The sequence below is a fragment of the Osmerus eperlanus genome, chromosome 1 (assembly GCF_963692335.1).
Source record: "Osmerus eperlanus chromosome 1, fOsmEpe2.1, whole genome shotgun sequence".
Lineage (NCBI taxonomy): Eukaryota > Metazoa > Chordata > Actinopteri > Osmeriformes > Osmeridae > Osmerus > Osmerus eperlanus.
In genome coordinates this window covers 17,931,213-17,950,248 of record NC_085018.1, presented here as the reverse complement: position 1 = coordinate 17,950,248, position 19,036 = coordinate 17,931,213, and the positions used below count along the sequence as shown (strand labels likewise).

At 44.4% G+C, this 19,036-nt stretch overlaps 2 protein-coding genes across 5 annotated transcripts; one reads left to right on the top strand and one right to left on the bottom strand.

The window, feature by feature from the left end:
* Positions 1–643: 643 nt before the first annotated feature.
* smarcc2 (SWI/SNF related, matrix associated, actin dependent regulator of chromatin, subfamily c, member 2) lies at positions 644–10,277 on the top strand. 4 transcript variants are annotated; one of them, XM_062465813.1, is made up of 25 exons: positions 644–777; positions 1,626–1,745; positions 1,891–1,976; positions 2,173–2,248; positions 2,370–2,462; positions 2,627–2,696; positions 2,824–2,893; positions 3,037–3,112; positions 3,438–3,682; positions 3,826–3,950; positions 4,041–4,100; positions 4,314–4,351; positions 4,437–4,567; positions 4,764–4,835; positions 4,949–5,062; positions 5,311–5,464; positions 5,561–5,677; positions 5,794–6,115; positions 6,279–6,440; positions 6,605–6,666; positions 6,761–6,884; positions 6,983–7,146; positions 7,273–7,407; positions 7,511–7,889; positions 8,033–10,277. In XM_062465813.1, the coding sequence occupies exons 1-25, from the start codon at positions 667–669 to the stop codon at positions 8,095–8,097; spliced, it is 3,171 nt and encodes a 1,056-aa protein (XP_062321797.1). In that variant the 5' UTR covers positions 644–666; the 3' UTR covers positions 8,098–10,277. The 4 variants fall into 4 exon arrangements, with proteins under 4 accessions (XP_062321797.1, XP_062321788.1, XP_062321778.1 ...); XM_062465804.1 differs by having other exon boundaries at positions 2,167–2,248; positions 6,764–6,884; XM_062465794.1 differs by having other exon boundaries at positions 2,167–2,248.
* Positions 10,278–11,099: 822 nt separating this feature from the next.
* Positions 11,100–18,852, bottom strand: myl6 (myosin, light chain 6, alkali, smooth muscle and non-muscle). The gene is made up of 6 exons (XM_062465773.1): positions 18,730–18,852; positions 18,430–18,457; positions 16,840–16,983; positions 14,398–14,571; positions 13,368–13,445; positions 11,100–11,615 (listed from the first exon to the last, which is right to left on the bottom strand). Exons 1-6 carry the CDS (start codon positions 18,730–18,732, stop codon positions 11,587–11,589), a joined length of 456 nt encoding a protein of 151 aa, XP_062321757.1. The 5' UTR covers positions 18,733–18,852; the 3' UTR covers positions 11,100–11,586.
* Positions 18,853–19,036: the final 184 nt, after the last annotated feature.

Sequence of the window (19,036 nt, the reverse complement as noted above, 5' to 3'; positions counted from 1 at the left end):
GAGGCCCTGAGTGTTGTTATGGCGCACAAACAGCCCAGTACCAGTGGAATGTCAAATTCAGGAACGGTCCTATTTCCAGTCAATTATGTTCCAGCTAGGGCTGGGCGATATATCGAATATTAACAATAATATTGCAATAATTTTGCTATCAATGTCAAATTTGAAAATATTGTGAATATTAAATATTAATTTTAAAAAATCCATGTGAGGTCCATTTTGTCAAGTTGCAAGTATCATGTTAATGCCCAGCCCTAGTTTCAGCAATCCTTTCACAGCCAATCGCCAGCGGTGAGGTGGGTCTTCCTCCTTGTCTTATTTTGTGAAACCACTGTCAATCCAACTCAAGCTGGAGGAAAGCAGGGATGTTTAGATAATAATTTGGGGTGCTATTTCTCATGTTTGAATTCATTTGACCTATTGCAGCTTTAAAGGTTCAATAAAACTCCATGCTGGTGGTCCAGCCATCAAGAAATGGTGGCACCTGCGTCAAGAAATCATATCAAGAAATGTCATTGTTCATTTTATGACTATTTCTTTACTATAGTATGACCATGCCACCTGCTGTACATTTATTTCAATTACATCGGTTTTATGGAAGAGAACACATGCAATCTTTAAGTCTACCACCAGGCGGCAGTCGATGTCGAATTTTGTCTGCAGGCAAAGATGGCGGTGCGGAAGAAAGACGGCGGCCCGAATGTAAAATATTTCGAAGCGTCTGATACCGTTTCACAGTTCGACAATGTCCGCGTGTGGTTGGGCAAGAACTATAAAAAGGTACTGCTTGTTCTTTTGAATATGTATGTAATAAACGTATTATTTTCATCATAAAATGTAGAGGGTAATCTTTTCGGCAAAATGAGTGACAAAGAGAGAGAGGGAGGGTGTGAGATGGGTTGCAGAATGTCCAGCTGTTAATCCTCATATTAAGAGTCTGATACAAAAGGATGCTGAGGAAACATTCTAAAAAGGGGCCGGCACATGAATGATTTGCCCGGGACATATTGAAAGTGCATGTTTTACCTAACTGTGGTGACGGAAATAATGGCCGCAACTGCGGGGTTTTGTCAAAGGCAAAAAATGAGCCAGCTAACGGTGAATTTGCATTGCCACTCTGGCCAGCGCATCGCAAGCGCAAGTGCCCAAATCCAGATGTTGAGCTTATTTGACTGGCGCGTTTTGTCTGCTTCACTGCTGCGCTTCCACACACAATATTGAACTCGCTGTTCTTTTTGGCAATGGCATATTCGTTTTTAGCTCTCACGTTATGGCCCCGGTACTCCTCTCATATTTAGCTGAATTGTTTCGCCAAACGACAGTCTTTTGTCTCAGATAAAACCTACGTTTTGTTTTACAATTAAACGACCTCTGAGCTATGGTGTTTACTATCATTGAAAATGCTCCAGGGATAAGATAAACAAACGGAGGAAAACAGCATTCCTTTAAGCCATAGCTACATATAGAACATGGTTTCTTTTATTTATTTTCTTCATCCTCACTCTTTGCAATGATTTTGTCTTCATTGAGTAGGCTATGGATTTGGAGTATAACAATTCTCTCTCACTTGCTCTGTTCTGTCAATTGCTCTTGAAGTTCTGTCCTCTCTGTCCCCCACTGTTCCTCAGTACATCCAGGCAGAGCCCCCCACCAACAAGTCCCTCTCCAGCCTGGTGGTCCAGCTGCTGCAGTTTCAGGAGGAGGTGTTTGGGAAGCACGTCAGCAACCCACCTCTTACCAAGCTGCCGGTACAACACACACCTTTGATACCATATGCGGGATACTGTATGTATGCCTGTTGTACTATGCCTGATGCTCTTTATGGGGATATCTCTTCATCTGTATTGAACTGCATCTTTACATCTAACATGTTCTTTCCCTCTGTGTCTACAGATGAAGAGCTTTCTGGACTTCAAGTCTGGCGGGGCCCTTTGCCACATCCTGGCTGCAGCCTACAAGTTCAAGAGCGACCAGGGCTGGTAAGAGTTTCATTTTATTCAGTCTGCTGCTAATAAACAGACTTCATTGTGTTCACACTCACTTTCTACTAACACGCTAATTATTATGAACTGTATGAGGATTTATTGAATGTTGCATGGCTGTGTAAAGCATGTGCTGAAATGCTGAAGGTTCTGTGAGAGGTGTGACTCCAGTCTGACCTCCTGGTAGGCGCAGGTTTGACTTCCAGAATCCCTCTCGGATGGACCGTAACGTAGAGATGTTTATGACCATCGAGAAGTCCCTGGTCCAGGTCGGTCTGGCATTTATTATATCATGCAGCATCGCCCGACATAATTTACTATTGTCATTATATCACCCTCATTTATGTCTAAGCCCTGGTCTTTCTCTCTCCACTGTGCCCTTCCTCGCAGAACAACTGTCTGAGTCGACCGGTCATCTATCTGAGCTCAGACATTGAGCCCAAGCTGTTGGGAAAGCTGAAGGATATCATCAAGCGGCACCAGGTGGGTCTGTCCGTCTAAAGATAGCTCTGAAACTTCACCTCGCACTTTGCTAAGGGTTTCAATGCTTACCGTGACTGGGTTTGGGTGAATTGTCTCGAATGAGGTCAAACAGGCCACGTGCTATTGTCAGTACTATGCTAAGATGTGAAGGTTGTGTGTTGCAGGGCTCAGTGACTGAGGACAAGGCTTCCAGTTCTCATGTGGTGGTGCCTATCCCTACCAGCCTGGAAGAGGGTAAGCCTGACACTAGCAGTCACACCCTGAGGTTGGGACAAGAATGTCTATCCAGCTTTGATATGGCATTATGTTTAGCAGTAACATTGAGGCAATTGAGCTGACAGTTCTCTCCTCCCGGTTTCAGAGGAGTGGGTTCGCCCTGTAATGAAGAGAGACAAGCAGATGCTTCTACATTGGGGCTACTCTCCTGACAGGTAGGCCCTTCTCTCATAGTCATGAGAGCCTTCTCTAGACCTGACAGTAAGCTGTCATACACATAGCTGTTTCTGGCTTCATATTCTGACAATAGCCACTAAAGTTATCGGTCACCTGGCCACACTCTTCTCCCACTGGTCAGCTATGACACGTGGATCTCAGCCAGTGAGGTAGAGGCGGCTGTAGAGGACCCACCTACCCCAGAGAAGCCCAGGAAGGTGAGAACAACACTCTCCATCTCCCCCTCTCTCTCTTGCTCTCCCCCTCTCTCTCTTGCTGTCCCCTTCTCTCTCTCTTGCTCAACCCCTCTCTCTCGTTCTTATTCTCTCTCTTGCACTCCCCCCCCCCCCCCCCCCTCTCTCTCTCTCTCTCTCTCTCTCTCTCTCTCTCTCTCTCTCTCTCTCTCTCTCTCTCTCTCTCTCTCTCTCTCATTCTTTCTCTTTTGCTCTCCCTCTCTCATACTTTTATCTCTCTCTTACTCTATCTAACACTCTCTCGCACGCATTCTGGGGTTGAACTTAGCATGCACCTGTGTGTCTCCAGGTGCATGCTAAGTGGATCCTAGACCTTGACCAGTACAACGAGTGGATGAATGAGGAGGACTACGAGGTGGGGGAGGGAGGGCCCAAGAGGAAGAGGATCTCAGCCAAGACCCTGACGGATGAGGTAACCACCCCGGACGAGAGGCGAGACAAGAAGTCTGGCAGCGCCAAGAAGAGGAAGCGCTCGCCCTCCCCCTCGCCCACCCCCCCGCCCCAGGAGAGCAAGAAGAAGAACACCAAGAAAGGGTGTGTGTGTGTGTGTTTCACCACCTGATTGCTGCAGTAGATCGCTGAAGCACGTTTTAAGAGCACAGCATATGTCGTATGAGATTTTCCGATCATGCGTGTATGTAACTGTGGTGGTGGGGGGGGGGGGGTTGTGTTGACAGGCCAGCAGCCCCGTACACCAAGTCTAAACGTGGCCAGAGGGAGGAGGAGCAGGAGGACCTGACCAAGGACCTGGATGAACCCTCACCTGTACCAGCTGTGGAGGAAGTCAACCTACCCAAGACGGGTATGTACACACACATACACATACGCACACAATGTCTCATCCTGGGGCCAGGGTGTAGTGTTGTGTGGCTCATAATCTCTCTCTCTCCAGCCAACACTAAGAAAGACTCTGAATCAACTCCAGTGAAGGGAGGCACCATGACAGACCTGGGTGAGTCGCTCCCTGGATCTCTTCTGACTGGATTCCTATTAGAGCGCACTGGTATATTCAGAGTGTGTAGTATCACCCCTGCATGTTGTTTTCTCTACTTTGTTTCTCTGTCAAGTCTGTAAGATGTTTTCTGACACCTTTCAAACACGTTGTGACATAGCATGTTTAATGTGTTGTTTTCTCAACCCTTCATGTCCTGTTATCGCTGAGCAGACGAACAGGAGGATGAGTCTATGGAAACAGCAGGAAAGGTAACTCTGGAGGGATAGTTTCTCGCTGTAGCCAAGGCAACGAGTTGTAGTAGACGTGTGACTCTGTTTGTGTGTGTGTGACCAGGAGGAGGAGGAGGGCTCCCCCAGTGTGAAGGGGGAGCCAGTGAAAGGATCTGACCTCCATGAGGACAACGTGACAGAGCAGACTCATCACATTATCATCCCCAGTTACGCCGCCTGGTTTGACTACAACAGGTACACACACAACACACTACACATCACACTGCAACAGGTACACACAACACAACATACTACAGCAGTTACACTGCAACAGATATACACACAAAAATGCGGAGGAATATATTGCTGGAAGTGTATCTTCGATAACTTTAAAAGTAACTTTTGTTTTTGTAGACATCTAATAATTGTCTGCTTTGCTGTTTTGCCCCAGTGTTCATGCTATTGAGCGCAGAGCCCTTCCAGAGTTCTTTAATGGCAAGAACAAGTCCAAAACCCCTGAGATGTGAGTATGAAACAGAGGTCGAATCCTGCCAATCTTACTTTGGCAACCAAACTGAACAGCAATATGGTCCCTAACTTCAAACTCTTTCTCCCTATTTCTCCTTCTCCTTACAGTTACTTGGCCTACAGGAACTTCATGATTGACACCTACAGGCTGAACCCTCAGGAGTACCTCACCTCCACTGCATGTCGCAGGAACCTGGCAGGAGACGTGTGTGCCATCATGAGGTCTGGACCATCTCTGATCAGTCATGAGATGGGTTTCAATCTCAGTTTTCCATCTCCGTTTTCAAAACTGTACTTTTGGGGAATGTTTCAGAAAAGTGTCTAAGCACAAATGTAACTCATGGTTTTTAGTATGACATCCTCAGTTTCGAAAGTAATTGACTTGGTTAGAGCAGTAGACAAGTTTGCTTGTCCCGTCCATGCGATTTGCTCAAATTCTCTCTCGCTTCTTCCTCCTCTTCCTGCTCAAGGGTCCATGCCTTCCTGGAGCAGTGGGGGCTGATAAACTACCAGGTGGACTCAGAGAGCCGCCCCACCCCCATGGGCCCCCCACCAACCTCCCACTTCCACGTCCTGGCAGACACCCCCTCCAGCCTAGTGCCCCTGCAGCCCAAGGCCTCCCAGGTACACACACACACACACACACACACACACACAGACAAACACACAACACATACTGGTGAAGCACATGCTGACCCAGGCCTGCCTCCCCATCCCCAGACCCCGGCTGCCCAGCAGATTCTGTCCTTCCCAGACAAAGTGAAGGATAAGCCAGCTGACCTGCAGAACTTTGGCCTCAGGACAGACATGTACAACAAGAAAACTGGTCCTGCGAAGGTACTTATCAGAGAGGGCAGGACTGAAAACATCAAAGTCCTCTCATTTGAACTAAATGATACGAGATGGGTCGTGTGCTCCAGTTAAGTGGTGTTGTTGGGTGTTGTTGTGTGCAGAGCAAGAGTGCAGCCAGCTCCATGAGAGAGTGGACTGAGCAGGAGACTCTGCTACTGCTGGAAGGACTGGAAATGTACAAGGATGACTGGAACAAGGTGTCGGAGCACGTGGGCTCACGTACACAGGATGAGTGTATCCTCCACTTCCTGCGGCTGCCCATCGAGGACCCCTACCTGGAGGACAGCTCCTCGTCTCTAGGCCCTCTGGCCTACCAGCCTGTGCCCTTCAGCCAGGCAGGCAACCCCGTCATGAGCACGGTGGCCTTCCTGGCATCAGTGGTCGATCCACGTGTGGCCTCAGCTGCTGCCAAGTCAGCTTTGGGTGAGGCCAACCGCCTAACTAGCTGACTTTCCACATAGCTGATTAACTAACTTACTCCCCACTACAGAAGAGAGAGGTGTGGTACCACCTCATTATAACCGCTCCTGACTCCCTCTCTCTCTCTAACCATGCCTTGTTTTCTTCATCCCTCTCTCCCTCTCAGAGGAGTTCTCTCGTATGAAGGAGGAGGTTCCTGCAGCGCTGGTGGAGGCCCATGTGCGCAGGGTGGAGGAGGCGGCGAGGGCCAGCGGCAGACAGGACCCCCTCTACGGCCTGGAGGGCAGCGGTATCGCTGGGACCAGCCTGGAGGAGGGAGACAAACCCGGTAGGACCAACTGGGAGCGAGGCGGGGGACGTAGGAGAGAGAGGAAGTAACAAGAGAAGGAGAGAATTTGCCAGCAAGAAACGGTGTAAAAGAGAGAGTGAGATGTGTTATATAACTCCAGTTGTGGGTTTGTCTACTGACTTGTTTGTCCTCTCACTGTCCAGAAGAAAGCAGCGAGGAGATCAAGAGTGACGGCCAGTCAAGCGAGGAGAAAAGGGAAGCCAAGGTATGGCTTCTGTTTGTGTAGTCTGTGTGGTGTACATGTTTCCTGTATGCGTTCTATTAACGCATCGATGATTAACATACTATTACATTCACAGCAGGACGGCAAGGATGGAGCACAGGAAGAGGAGGAGAAGCAGGGAGAGAACGGAAAGAAGGAGGAGGAAAAAGGCAGAGAGACAGAAGGAGAGCGAGACAGTGAGAAAACAGACCCAGAGATGGGTATGTGTTTCAGTGCGGCTGTATTTAAACATGGCTCTGGAAAATGTAAACAGTTCGGTCTGTATCAGGGACGCTCACTTATTTCCCTCTTTCGTTAGGCGATGGAGAGAAGGAGAAGGAAGGGAAGGAGGGCTCAGAGGATGGCCAGAGGGAAGCAGAGAGCGAGGGAGAAAGGAAGGCGAAGGTTGAGCGCGACGTGGGAGAGGGGAACCTGTCTACGGCTGCTGCCTCAGCGCTGGCTGCTGCTGCTGTCAAAGCTAAGGTACTGCCCTGCTCCACACCACTTAGTACCTACAAAGGTGCATGGACCAATAATAGATATGGCCTAGAGGTACTATCTCTGTAACCCCTTCTCCTCTCTCTTTTTCTCCACTCTCTCTCTCTCCAGCACCTGGCAGCGGTAGAGGAGAGGAAGATCAAGTCCCTGGTGGCTCTGCTGGTGGAGACCCAGATGAAGAAGCTGGAGATCAAGCTGAGGCACTTTGAGGAGCTGGAGACCATCATGGACCGTGAGAGGGAGGCTGTGAGTCAGGAGCGGGATGAGAGATGGAGCTAAAGGAAGACTTGCCTTACTCTGAGCATATTCAGTCTGTAACCTTTGTGTGTGTGTGTGTGTGTGTGTGTAGTTGGAGTACCAGAGGCAGCAGCTGCTGGCTGACCGTCAGTCCTTTCACATGGAGCAGCTGAAGTATGCCGAGATGCGGGCACGCCAGCAGCATTTCCAGCAGATCCAGCACCAGCAGCACAACCAGACCGGGGGTCCCCACCCTGCCCAGGCCTCCGCTGCCCCCGCACCACAGAGCCTGACGCCCAACCAGCCGGCCTCCGGCACCTCTGCACCCCAGAAGGCTCCGAGCCCTGCACCCCCTTCCTCCATGGGCGGACCCTCCTCCACTCAGCCCGTCGAGCCCCAGCCGCCCCCTGGACCTCACATCTCTCCCCCTGGTCACTCAGCCCAAACCCCTGCAGCACACCCCAGTACCAACCCCACTCCGGCACTCCATGGTGAGTCAGTTTCTCGTTCATTGCTAAATCTAAATGTGAACATACTTTGGAATACAGTGTAGTACAAGTTCAAATATTTGTGTTTCTAGCTTGTATGTGAAAATCAAACATAATTACCCTTTTTGATCCTCTCTCCAACCCAGAGCCTAGCACCCCTCTAACTGGTGAGACACTCCACTCCTCAACCCCTGTTCCCCCGATGCAGTGAAGAGAAAAAATGGTGAGAAAGAGGGATGGAGGGAAAGGGTCCTGGCAAACTGAATGACATTGACCGCTTTGTACCTATAAATCCTGTCTGTATTATCTAAAATGAAGGAGTCAAAACCGAAGGGAACACAACAAACATTGTTAAATGTTAAATATTTCAACTGGACAATTGACACAAGAAAGAAAAAACATTTCATATTTTTTTGTTGGAAAATGATCCCTTCAAATTTACTTGACAAGAAATTGCCAGTGAAGAACTTTATCAATTTTCTTAACAAACGGTCCCCTGGTGTGAAACATCTTGACCAGTTAGTTTTTCAACCCAGCATCATGTAAATACCCCTCACAAGGCTATGAGGAAAGTGTAAGCAACTCATCTTGTGAAGTCCTTTGACCATAGTGCATTCATTTCCTGTTTACAACTGTTTTGAAGTTACATGTTCACTAATGCCCCTGTGGTCTCCAGGGCTTCCCAAGTACTGTAGATGCATAGAAAAAAACGATTTTGCACTTTGAAGTTCTGTTTCCCTGTCATGTCTGATGGCATGATGCATTTATTCATTAGACCTGAAGCACTTACCATTCATTTTTATCTTCATTGGTACACATTTTCATACTATTCCTTCAAAACATGAAACTGTCAATTGCTAAATGATAATATTTCCAGATGCATTAGATCATTGGTCTTTTTGAACAGTATGCATGTAAGAGTTTGGTCCATGATCAGATATGTCCAAATCTTTGTCACAGATATCAAGAACATTTAACATATGACAATATAACATTGTCAGCTTGGAACTCCTAGCTTCCCTGTACTCTTTGTCGTTTTAGCTTGTAAGACTATGTACTGTAAACTGGATCTTCTGCTACAATGCTCTAATGATATTTCACTTGAGATAGAACAGCTAACATTTAACAGTTTCTCCGAAGATCTAATGAGAGCTTAGTAAACCACTTGAAAGTATTGATTTCTGGTATTCTCTGTGTCCTAAAAAACAATTTTTTAAATATAAATCCTTGAAGGAGCTCCTTTTTCACATCTGAAGCACTTTCTGAAGCAGTTTCTTATCATTGGCCTAGATTTCACAATGGGAGAAAATTGAATCTGTATGCATATGTTTACAGTCAGTCATAATGTAAGCTAGTGTTTGAGTCATACTCTTGTGAAGATTGTGCTCTCACTCGAAAGATGACTGAAATATGATGTCTGGAGGAATCCAATTGGCACTTCATTGATTTTAGATTTTTTTGTCATAACTTTGTTAAACATTTTTTAGACTAAATTCTTTTTTATAATCATGATGAAATCAATTTCTCTCCTGGGAAATCATTAGATTTTTATAGTTTGTGTATCTCCTTAAACAGATCCAGCTCACACAAAGATGTGGCTTTGTGAAGGAATTGATTTAAAATATTAAAATATAAATAATATTTTAAAAAGTTAACCAGAAGGGACCTCACACAATTTACAGAGGTGTATTCTGTCTTAAGTATCTGTAACAATATACTCATTATGTATTCTGTTTTTATATTATTTTGACTGTCAACTTTTCCATCTTGTTTATTCGAAACTGTCCTAAGCATTAACGCTGTATATTATTATTACCTTTGTAACCTCTATTCCCTCCTATCATCATCATCATCATGTGTGTGGACTTGATAGGTCACTATAAACTGTCAGTCAGTGTGAGTTGTGACTGAGCTTGTGTGTGTGTGTGTGTGTGTGTGCGTGTGTGTGTGTGTGTGTGTATGTATGTAAATGCATGCAATGAAGAAATGTGATGTGACCTTGGCATCTTTTAGTTTAATCTTACCTGTGCCATATGTTTTAGGATTTTTAACAAAGATTGATGGCGTCTTGTAATAGCTATTTTTCTCATACACTATCACACAAACACAAACACACATGTACACCACACCCCACAAACATACAACAGTGTCATGAACTATAATCAGATCATTAAACTTGTGTCCAGATAGCCAGTATTAGAACCCTCACTACAGTTACAGAAACCATGAATGAACTGCTTTGGTCTCCGTGCTATTACAGTGTGTGGATTTTGTGATATGAAACAAGTGTGTCTGTTGAGTTTCTGTTCTTGTTTGTTTCTCATTATTGCTGGAGATGCAAAGATTGCATTGATTATTCAGTAGAAATAAACATTTCCTCAGTAAAAAGAACTAGTGTTGAAAGTTACTCAGAAGTTTGTATTAGGTGTTTTACTAACAAAACAGTTGGGTAACAAATACATGATGATGAAATTAGGCTTTTGTGGATATGATTTGACTGGTTCAACTCTACATGCACCAGCAGATGGCAGGGTAGTGTGGTTTTCTAACCAAGCTTCTACAAGACATCAACTTCCACATCCAGAACTTAACATAAACTGTGTTTCAGTTTACAGTTGCAGACGCTCCAAGCTACCATTGCATAACATATCTAGATGGTAGACAATGGAAACTATCAAACCATAACCCTATAAAGGCGACCTCCTCACCTGCACCACCATATAAGGTAATTCAGCTAGTGTCGCTCACATTGTGCCTTACTGGGCCACTGCCTTGATTAGAACACTCAAAGCCATACAGGTCTGCCACAACATTTACATCTTCAAGGGATAGTTTCTATTTGTTGATACAAAATGAGAAGCCAAGATTGTAGACACCTTATTCTATCAGTCCTATTTATTCAGTCAAAAAGTTAAGTCACTTGGTAGGAAGTGATACCAAGTCTGATCTTACTGTTGTAATATTCTATCCAAATGTCCTCCTTTGTATTGCACTGACCTGACACCATTCACTCTCTGCACTCGAGATAATGCTAAATCTGTCACCCATAACGTGTGATCAGATACTCCGTTGATAGGTGCAAGCACTCATATACTGGACCACTGATGTACAATGTAATATTGACTTCAATATGAACTCTTTATTCAAGTGAAAAGCTTTCCAAAAGCAATACTTTACATCACCTCTTATGGAAAGGATACAAACAAATACTACTTTTCAGAAACTGGGATTTTTATTTAATACCGTTTGATACAACATATACATGAGACAGCACAGCATCTACCATTTCATGATTGGTTGGCCATGTTAAACATTACAGTTGGTCTTTTAGCCAATGAACATGCATCTCCTCTGTATAAAAACACAGCTATTGGGTGACGAGGTGGACACTGGGTATACAGTGAGAGGAAGGTATGGGAAAATCAAGGGAATGTTATTGCCGATTCTGTCCACAAGCCTGGCATGATGGCATGCGCTACTGTGGTTGGATGTTGTTTACATGTGAAATGAATGGGGCTCTTCAACTCAGACACAGAAAAGGCACTTCTGAAATCAAATAAAAATGAAAAGGAAACACAGGTTACAACTGCGTAGGGGGCTGGAATGACACGGGTGGGTTTTAGACAGACTTATATAATAAAAGTTTTTCTTTTGTTTTCATTTATTCAAATGTAGCTGGTTGTGTGTTCTCTTGAAATCTTCAACCACTCATCACCATCCGGACGAGTTCTGTGAGCGAGAGAGGGGAGGAGAGAAGTGGAGGAAGACGAAAAGACAGTCAGTACCTGGCTGGTTCCAGTCTGAAAGGGAAACATGGGGAACAAACTGCACCTCCAGCATCGGCCAGTATCCTCATCCTTTTTAAAAGCCTCACATGTTCTACAATATTGTCACTGTATTCTAAATACAACGTAGTAATGAATCCTCCAAAGAGTGTCAGGCTCAGTGGGTGCCTTGCTCCCACAGTATCCTGGGTGGTTTTGTCTGGCCCGTCATGGAAGCTCTGCTGTGCTGGAGATGGCTGCTGTCTCCCCACAGACACTCCAGGTATCAGTAAGTCAGAAGACAGAATCTGCATTAAAAGGGGTCAGCGTTAACAGGCTAGGGATGAGAGAGGAAGAAAGGGGTGAAAGAAGGGAAGGATGAGAAGAAAAGCTCTCTCTCTCTCAGCCAACAGCCATGGATTTGTCCAGGCCTCAGGACCTGGAATGTGTTAGGATTAGCAACCCTCCTTATTTGGGATGATCTACCAGAGGGGGGGGGGGGGGGGGAATGGGCCAAGAGGAACAGCGCGGGAGAGAGGGAAGGCTCAAATTTAGAGAGAGGGAAGAAAACAACGAAATGGTCAAACGCATCTACAGTTCTAGCAGCAGCTTCATCAAGGAGAGAATATGGGAGACAACGGAAATGCCAGCCAAGGAAAACAAGCGGCTCTCTGTAATCCTGCATGAGTAGTACAATACTGTACTGAATTGAACAGGACAGCAGGGCAACGCTGAAGAATCAAAAACAAAACACAGTGCCTAAAGTGTGTATGCTTTACGTTGCCCTTTCAGGCAGGAGCGTCTTGTGCAGGGACAAGTTTCAGAGAGGCTCTCCTGTTAGGTGGACAGTTAGGTAGGCTTTAGTGGCTCTGCTCGTACCCGTGCTCAACCAGACATGATGTGACGGACAAAGGCTGTGGGACAGGAACAGGGAATCAGCGAGGGGACAACACAAGGGGAATGTGGACTCAACAATGCACACAGGACAACAGGTTTTACACCAATATATAACCCTTAGGTTTTGAGGTTACAAGCCGTGTATGTTCTTTGTATGGTTCTTCATATTTACTAATAGAGGATAGAAGTTATTAAGAGAGTATTTAGACAGTGATGTGGACGCACCAGTAGGGCCGGGAAACTTGACTCACAATTCAATGTGGATATAATTTACATTTAGTCATTTAGTAGACGCTCTTATCCAGAGCGACTTACAGTAAGTACAGGGACATTCCCCCCAAAGCAAGTAGGGTGAAGTGCCTTGCCCAAGGACACAACGTCAATTGACATGGCCGGGAATCGAACTGCAACCTTCAGATTACTAGCCCGACTCCCTCACCGCTCAGCCATCTGACTCCCCCTAATTATAACAATTTCAATGCAGTAAACTGTTGCCTCGACCAAAACAACATTGTTTGGCTACACTTAAAACTTTTTCCTTTGAGTAATTCAAAATGACTCAAAATATCGAAGAGCTAGATCAGAGCTGACAGGCTACAACAACATGAGTCAAAACTGTTAAAGGCGTACTGTATTTTAAATACAAAAGATTACAAAACATGAAACACGTCTATAATGCTGGGTCTGGATTTCCCAAGACAAGAAGTTCTGCGTGGGTGAATCTGTCTAGATTCTAAAGATATCTTATCTTATTGGTATTTACTGAACTATCCTCTGAAACGTCAGCTTATGTTGTCCACTCATACTGCTGCTGCTTTACCTTCATAGTTGATGCAGCCGTTTGCATCTTCATGTCCTGCTAAAAGAGTCTCCACCTCCTCCTCTGTCATCTTCTCTCCTGCAATCACAAAACAGGTTTAAGTATATCAATGAGATTTATAGAAAACATAACAATGAACCGTCAGCAATCTGTAATAGTCTATTATTTCATAGAGGCCTCCAGAATGGAGTGACAAACATATGACAGGCAGCATACACTCCCTGACTGTGGCCTCTGACAGTCAATATGCAAACAAAAGGAAGTCTGAATAAGGTTATTGAGGAACTCATGCGCTTGTAATGACTGATTATCAAAGACACTGGGGACTTTTGGTCCCAAACTAAGGTGTGTTTAGATAAGGGGTTTGTGCTAGGCTACATCATCTGAAGAACGTGGATCAGACAAAACATATTTAAGGGAAAACATAAGTGATGGACAAATGTAGCAAATACAGAAAACCTCCCAAACAAAGCAGTGTTTCCCCTAGGATTTTTTTCAAGAGAGGGGGGGGAGGGGGGGCATTTGTGGTCGAGGAATGTCAGTATTTTTGCCAGTCAAAATGAAACTACCTAGCACAGTACAGTACCAGTCTGGGAAGTGAATGGGAAAATGTGTCCAAACTTTTGACTGGTACTGTATATGCAAGGAAGTAAATGTTATTCCCAGAACCACACAGAGACGCTCGCAAGGAGCGAATAGGTGAATTCACGCGCATGTAGTCGCTGCCAGTGGATCTAATGTACTCGACAGGCGAGGTGTAAATAACAAGGTGCAACGTTGCGTGAACTTTAGTCGCAACTTTTGCGGCGACGAGCAAGAAGAGAATTGCCTTGTACGTGTGTGAAAACAGCTATTTCTCACGCGTCTGTTTTTTGGGAATATATAGCCTAATTATATATATTTTGTCATACTTTTAGGGCGGCCGGAGGTCGTTTAGGGGGGGAAACCACCCCTCCAAAACTATGGTAGGGGAAACACTGCAAAGAATCTTGTTAACAGTTCATAAGCGTTGACATATCTCGGCCCCTACCCAGTGTAGTAAGAACATGGCGCAATTCAGCGCCCATCACTGTGCCATTGCCCTCCTTGTCGAAAACACGTAGACCCTCCACAAAGTCCTCAAAGGAGCCCTGGTCCTTGTTTTTCGCAATAGCCTGGAGCATCGGCAGGAACTGCTCAAAGTCCAGCATCTTGTGGTTCATCTCTATAGACAGTGTGACAAACACAATCAATAACATTTCTCTGACTTTCGGTTCAAATCTTCTCTAACTAACTGCAAAACTTAATTATCCAATAAACAATTGGATCCAATACGAAGGGCATGAACCATCTGGTGCCAATCCTTAGTTACAGTTAGGTCCATAAATATTTGGACATTGACACAATTCTCATCATTTTGGCTCTGTATACCACCACAATGGATTTGAAATGAAACAACCAAGATGTGCTTTAAGTGCAGACTTTCAGCTTTAATTTCAGGGTATTTACATCCAAATCAGGTGAACGGTGTAGGAATTACACATTTTATATGTGGCCCCCCCCTTTTTAAGGGACCAAAAGTAATTGGACAAACTAACATAATCATAAATCTAATTGTCACTTTTAATACTTGGTTGCAAATCCTTTGCAGTCAATGACAGCCTGAAGTCTGGAACCCATAGACATCACCAGACGCTGGGTTTCGTCCCTGGTGATGCTCTGCCAGGCCTCTACTGCAACTGTCTTCAGTTCCTGCTTGTTCTTGGGGCATTTTCCCTTCAGTTTTGTCTTTAGCAAGTGAAATGCATGCTCAATTGGATTTAGGTCAGGTGATTGACTTGGCCATTGCAGAACATTCCACTTCTTTGCCTTAAAAAACTCTTTGGTTGCTTTCGCAGTATGCTTTGGGTCATTGTCCATCTGCACTGTGAAGCGCCGTCCTATGAGTTCTGAAGCATTTGGCTGAATCTGAGCAGATAATATTGCCTGAAACACTTCAGAATTCATCCTACTGCTTTTGTCAGCAGTCACATCATCGATAAATACAAGGGAACCAGTTCCATTGGCAGCCATACATGCCCACGCCATAACACCTCCACCATGCTTCACTGATGAGGTGGTATGCTTTGGATCATGAGCAGTTCCTTCCCTTCTCCATACTCTTCTCTTCCCATCATTCTGGTACAAGTTGATCTTGGTCTCATCTGTCCATAGGATGTTGTTCCAGAACTGTACAGGCTCTTTTAGATGTTTTTTGGCAAACTCTAATCTGGTCTTCCTGTTTTTGAGACTCACCAATGGTTTACATCTTGTGGTGAACCCTCTGTATTTACTCTGGTGAAGTCTTCTCTTAATTTTTTACTTTGAAACAGATACGCCTACCTCCTGGAGAGTGTTCTTGATCTGGCCAACTGTTGTGAAGGGGTTTTTCTTCACCAGGGAAAGAATTCTTCTGTCATCCACCACAGTTGTTTTCCGTGGTCTTCCGGGTCTTTTGGTGTTGCTGAGCTCACCAGTGCGTTCTTTCTTTTTAAGAATGTACCAAACAGTTGATTGAGCCACACCTAATGTTTTTGCTATCTCTCTGATAGGTTTGTTTTGATTTTTCAGCCTAACGATGGCTTGCTTCACTGATGGTGTCAGCTATGGACTTCATATTGAGAGAACACAAATACCATACTTGAAATGAACTCTAGACCTTTTATCTGCTCCTTGTCAATGAAATAACGAACTCCCATGAGGGAATAACATACACCTGGCCATGGAACAGCTGAGCAGCCAATTGTCCAATTACTTTTGGTCCCTTAAAAAGGGGGGGGCCACATATAAAATGTATTGTAATTCCTACACCGTTCACCTGATTTGGATGTAAATACCCTGAAATTAAAGCTGAAAGTCTGCACTTAAAGCACATCTTGATTGTTTCATTTCAAATCCATTGTGGTGGTATACAGAGCCAAAATGATGAAAATTGTGTCAATGTCCAAATATTTATGGACCTAACTGTATGTTGACATTTTCCAGTAATACTAGTTTCACTTGATCAAGGCATGTTAAAAGCCCATACATCAGAACAGTGCAACCTTTCTTGGTGTAATTAGCATATGTAAGGTTTGCATTGGACTTGTTTGGGCAGTGGACCAATATAATGGTGTTTCTCACTAATACGACAGTCATGCTTCCACAAGCACCCTTTAAAAGGACTGTTCTACTGTTCATCAGTGACACTAGATTGTTGAAATTCAACAAACTGCACAGAATTTGAACTTAATGTCCTCTTATCTGCACCCAGCATGGTTATTAAAGCATGAGCGGGACACCTCACAGCTTCAGTTAGCAATGTACCCAGAACCCACTAGCACTTTGACTACTAAGCCAAGAGAGAAGCATGGGTAAAACCTAAATGTTCAGTCATGCACAGCAATCTACTGGTGTCCTTTTTGATTCAGCAGAGATGACAGTTATTCCACAAGGAGCCAGTAGCAAGACTGACCATCTGACTTGGGGTTTCCCAAGACCTTGAGCACCTCTGCGTTGACAGGATTCTGTCCCAGGGCTCGCATGACGTCCCCACACTGGCTGTAGCTGATCTTCCCATCCCCTGTCCTGTCAAACAGCAGGAAGGCTTCTTTGAACTCTGAAGGGGAGATGGACAGTGTTGTAATTAAGCATATTATAAGTTTGTTTATATTCATTTGATGGGGGGACACGAACCAGCATTAAAAGGATGAGTGTGAGAAAAGATAAAGAAACCATATCTGAAATCAAGTATAATCCTCCACATTTCAGCCTACTAGATATTCTACTGTTTATTTTCTCTTCTTCTGCTCTTTGATGGGTAGTCAGTTTGTCTGAATGCCTGAAAGCGACTTCTAATAGAATGGTATCTGGCATCAGGGTCATTTCCCCGGGCCATTGTTTTGGTTCTAGCCTCCCCACGCTGGAATGCTACGCATCCAGAGATGGCCGGTCTGAAACTACTGCAAGCGTCTCATTTATCCATATAAGGCATTGGTTGAAAGCAAGCGCTAAGCCGTGGAATCTGTCAACTATCTTCTTTAAACAAACGCCAGTGAAGGAAATCTACTACAGTGTTACAAAACTTACAAAAATACTGCTCAGAGAATGGAAGAAATGACAATAAAAATCCTCATCGATACTAATGCTTCGGTAACTTGCAGCAGGTTTTATTTTAGAACTAGCCATGTAGCCTACCTACTAGGCAGTCACGGAAATGTTTGGGCCACGCCTTCAAACCGTGGCTAAAACGCAGTCATTTCCTTTCACATTATGTTCATCAGAGAGGTACACACCCTTCAAAGATTACGAAATATATTGCGTTAATTCTGCATTTGTTATCTGCAACATTTCCCGGACCGAAATTAACTCGTGTGACTAAATTGTTGCCCGTCATTCTACAGTACCTGCTGAAACTAAATAGACGATTTAACCTTGATACCAAATATAGTCATGAACCTATAGTTACTCGTATTTCAGACCTTAACCTTTTGATCATGACTCACCACATCAAGATGCTAGTTAACTGCATAACAAAACGTTACCCATTCTACCATCATCACTGCACGAGCATCCTTAAAGTTTAGCTACCACTGCAAACAATATAAGTGCAAAACACGCATTAGTAATAATACGTTCCTTTTCGACTAGATAAATCACACTACATTACATTCAATAGCAATTCTATCACACCGTGTTGCTAGTAGCTTTTCAAACTGTTGTTCGTTAGTGCTAGCTGTTGAAGGATCAATGGACAGCTAGATTACGATTTAAGGCTTGAGTCCAACCGTGAAATTCATGCATGATTATTTAGTCTACGGTTGTCACACACAAAACCTGGTTAATCTCAAACTGCCTACCTGGACAGCTCCACATCTATCAACGAGTTTGCAGGGACTTAAGAGTCAATGCCCCACAGTATGACAAACGGGACAAAAGGTAAGAGAAACAGATGAGCTATTCCAAATCGCAGTCACTGTAAAGCAAGCTAGCAAGCTAGCTAGCCTATAGGTTCTCGAGATGTCAGCAATCAAACTTCACCCAGATCATTTTAAACGTTACTCACCGATAATTTGGTCTTCTGAGAAGTCAGACTGATCAGGAAAGACAACAGACAGAACAGAAACACGGTTATCAAATGGAATTAAAAGTGGCTAGCTTGCTAGCTAACGTTTAGTAGACTCCACAGTACAGTACTAGATGATGAGATTAGCGAGCACTATGGCTACTAGTACTGTAATCTCAGACTTCGTTTCTTACTTAACATTTTTTAAATAAAACCCTGATATAAATCCGCTATACATTGTTTTGCTGGCTCTATACGTATAGATCACATTATACACCTTAACAAAGCGAAGGAATTTACCATGTCTGCGTTCAGTATGGGACGATCCGCGGGCGGAGGTCTGTGAAATTGGGACTACTGCTGGTAGCGGACGTTGAAAAGAGACACAGCCCTCATGACATCATCATTCAATGTTTATCCAGTGCAATGTATTGGCCAATCACATCTCTGTGAGACTAGCGGTAAAATATACAAATACATAAGAGTATAATAGAGAAAAGGAAACATATTAATTGCATAGTACATTTCAAAAAGCACATGGATAGAGGTTGAAATCCCCTGGCACGGAGGAAACGGATTTGGCGTTAACTGTCAAATGTTTTATTGT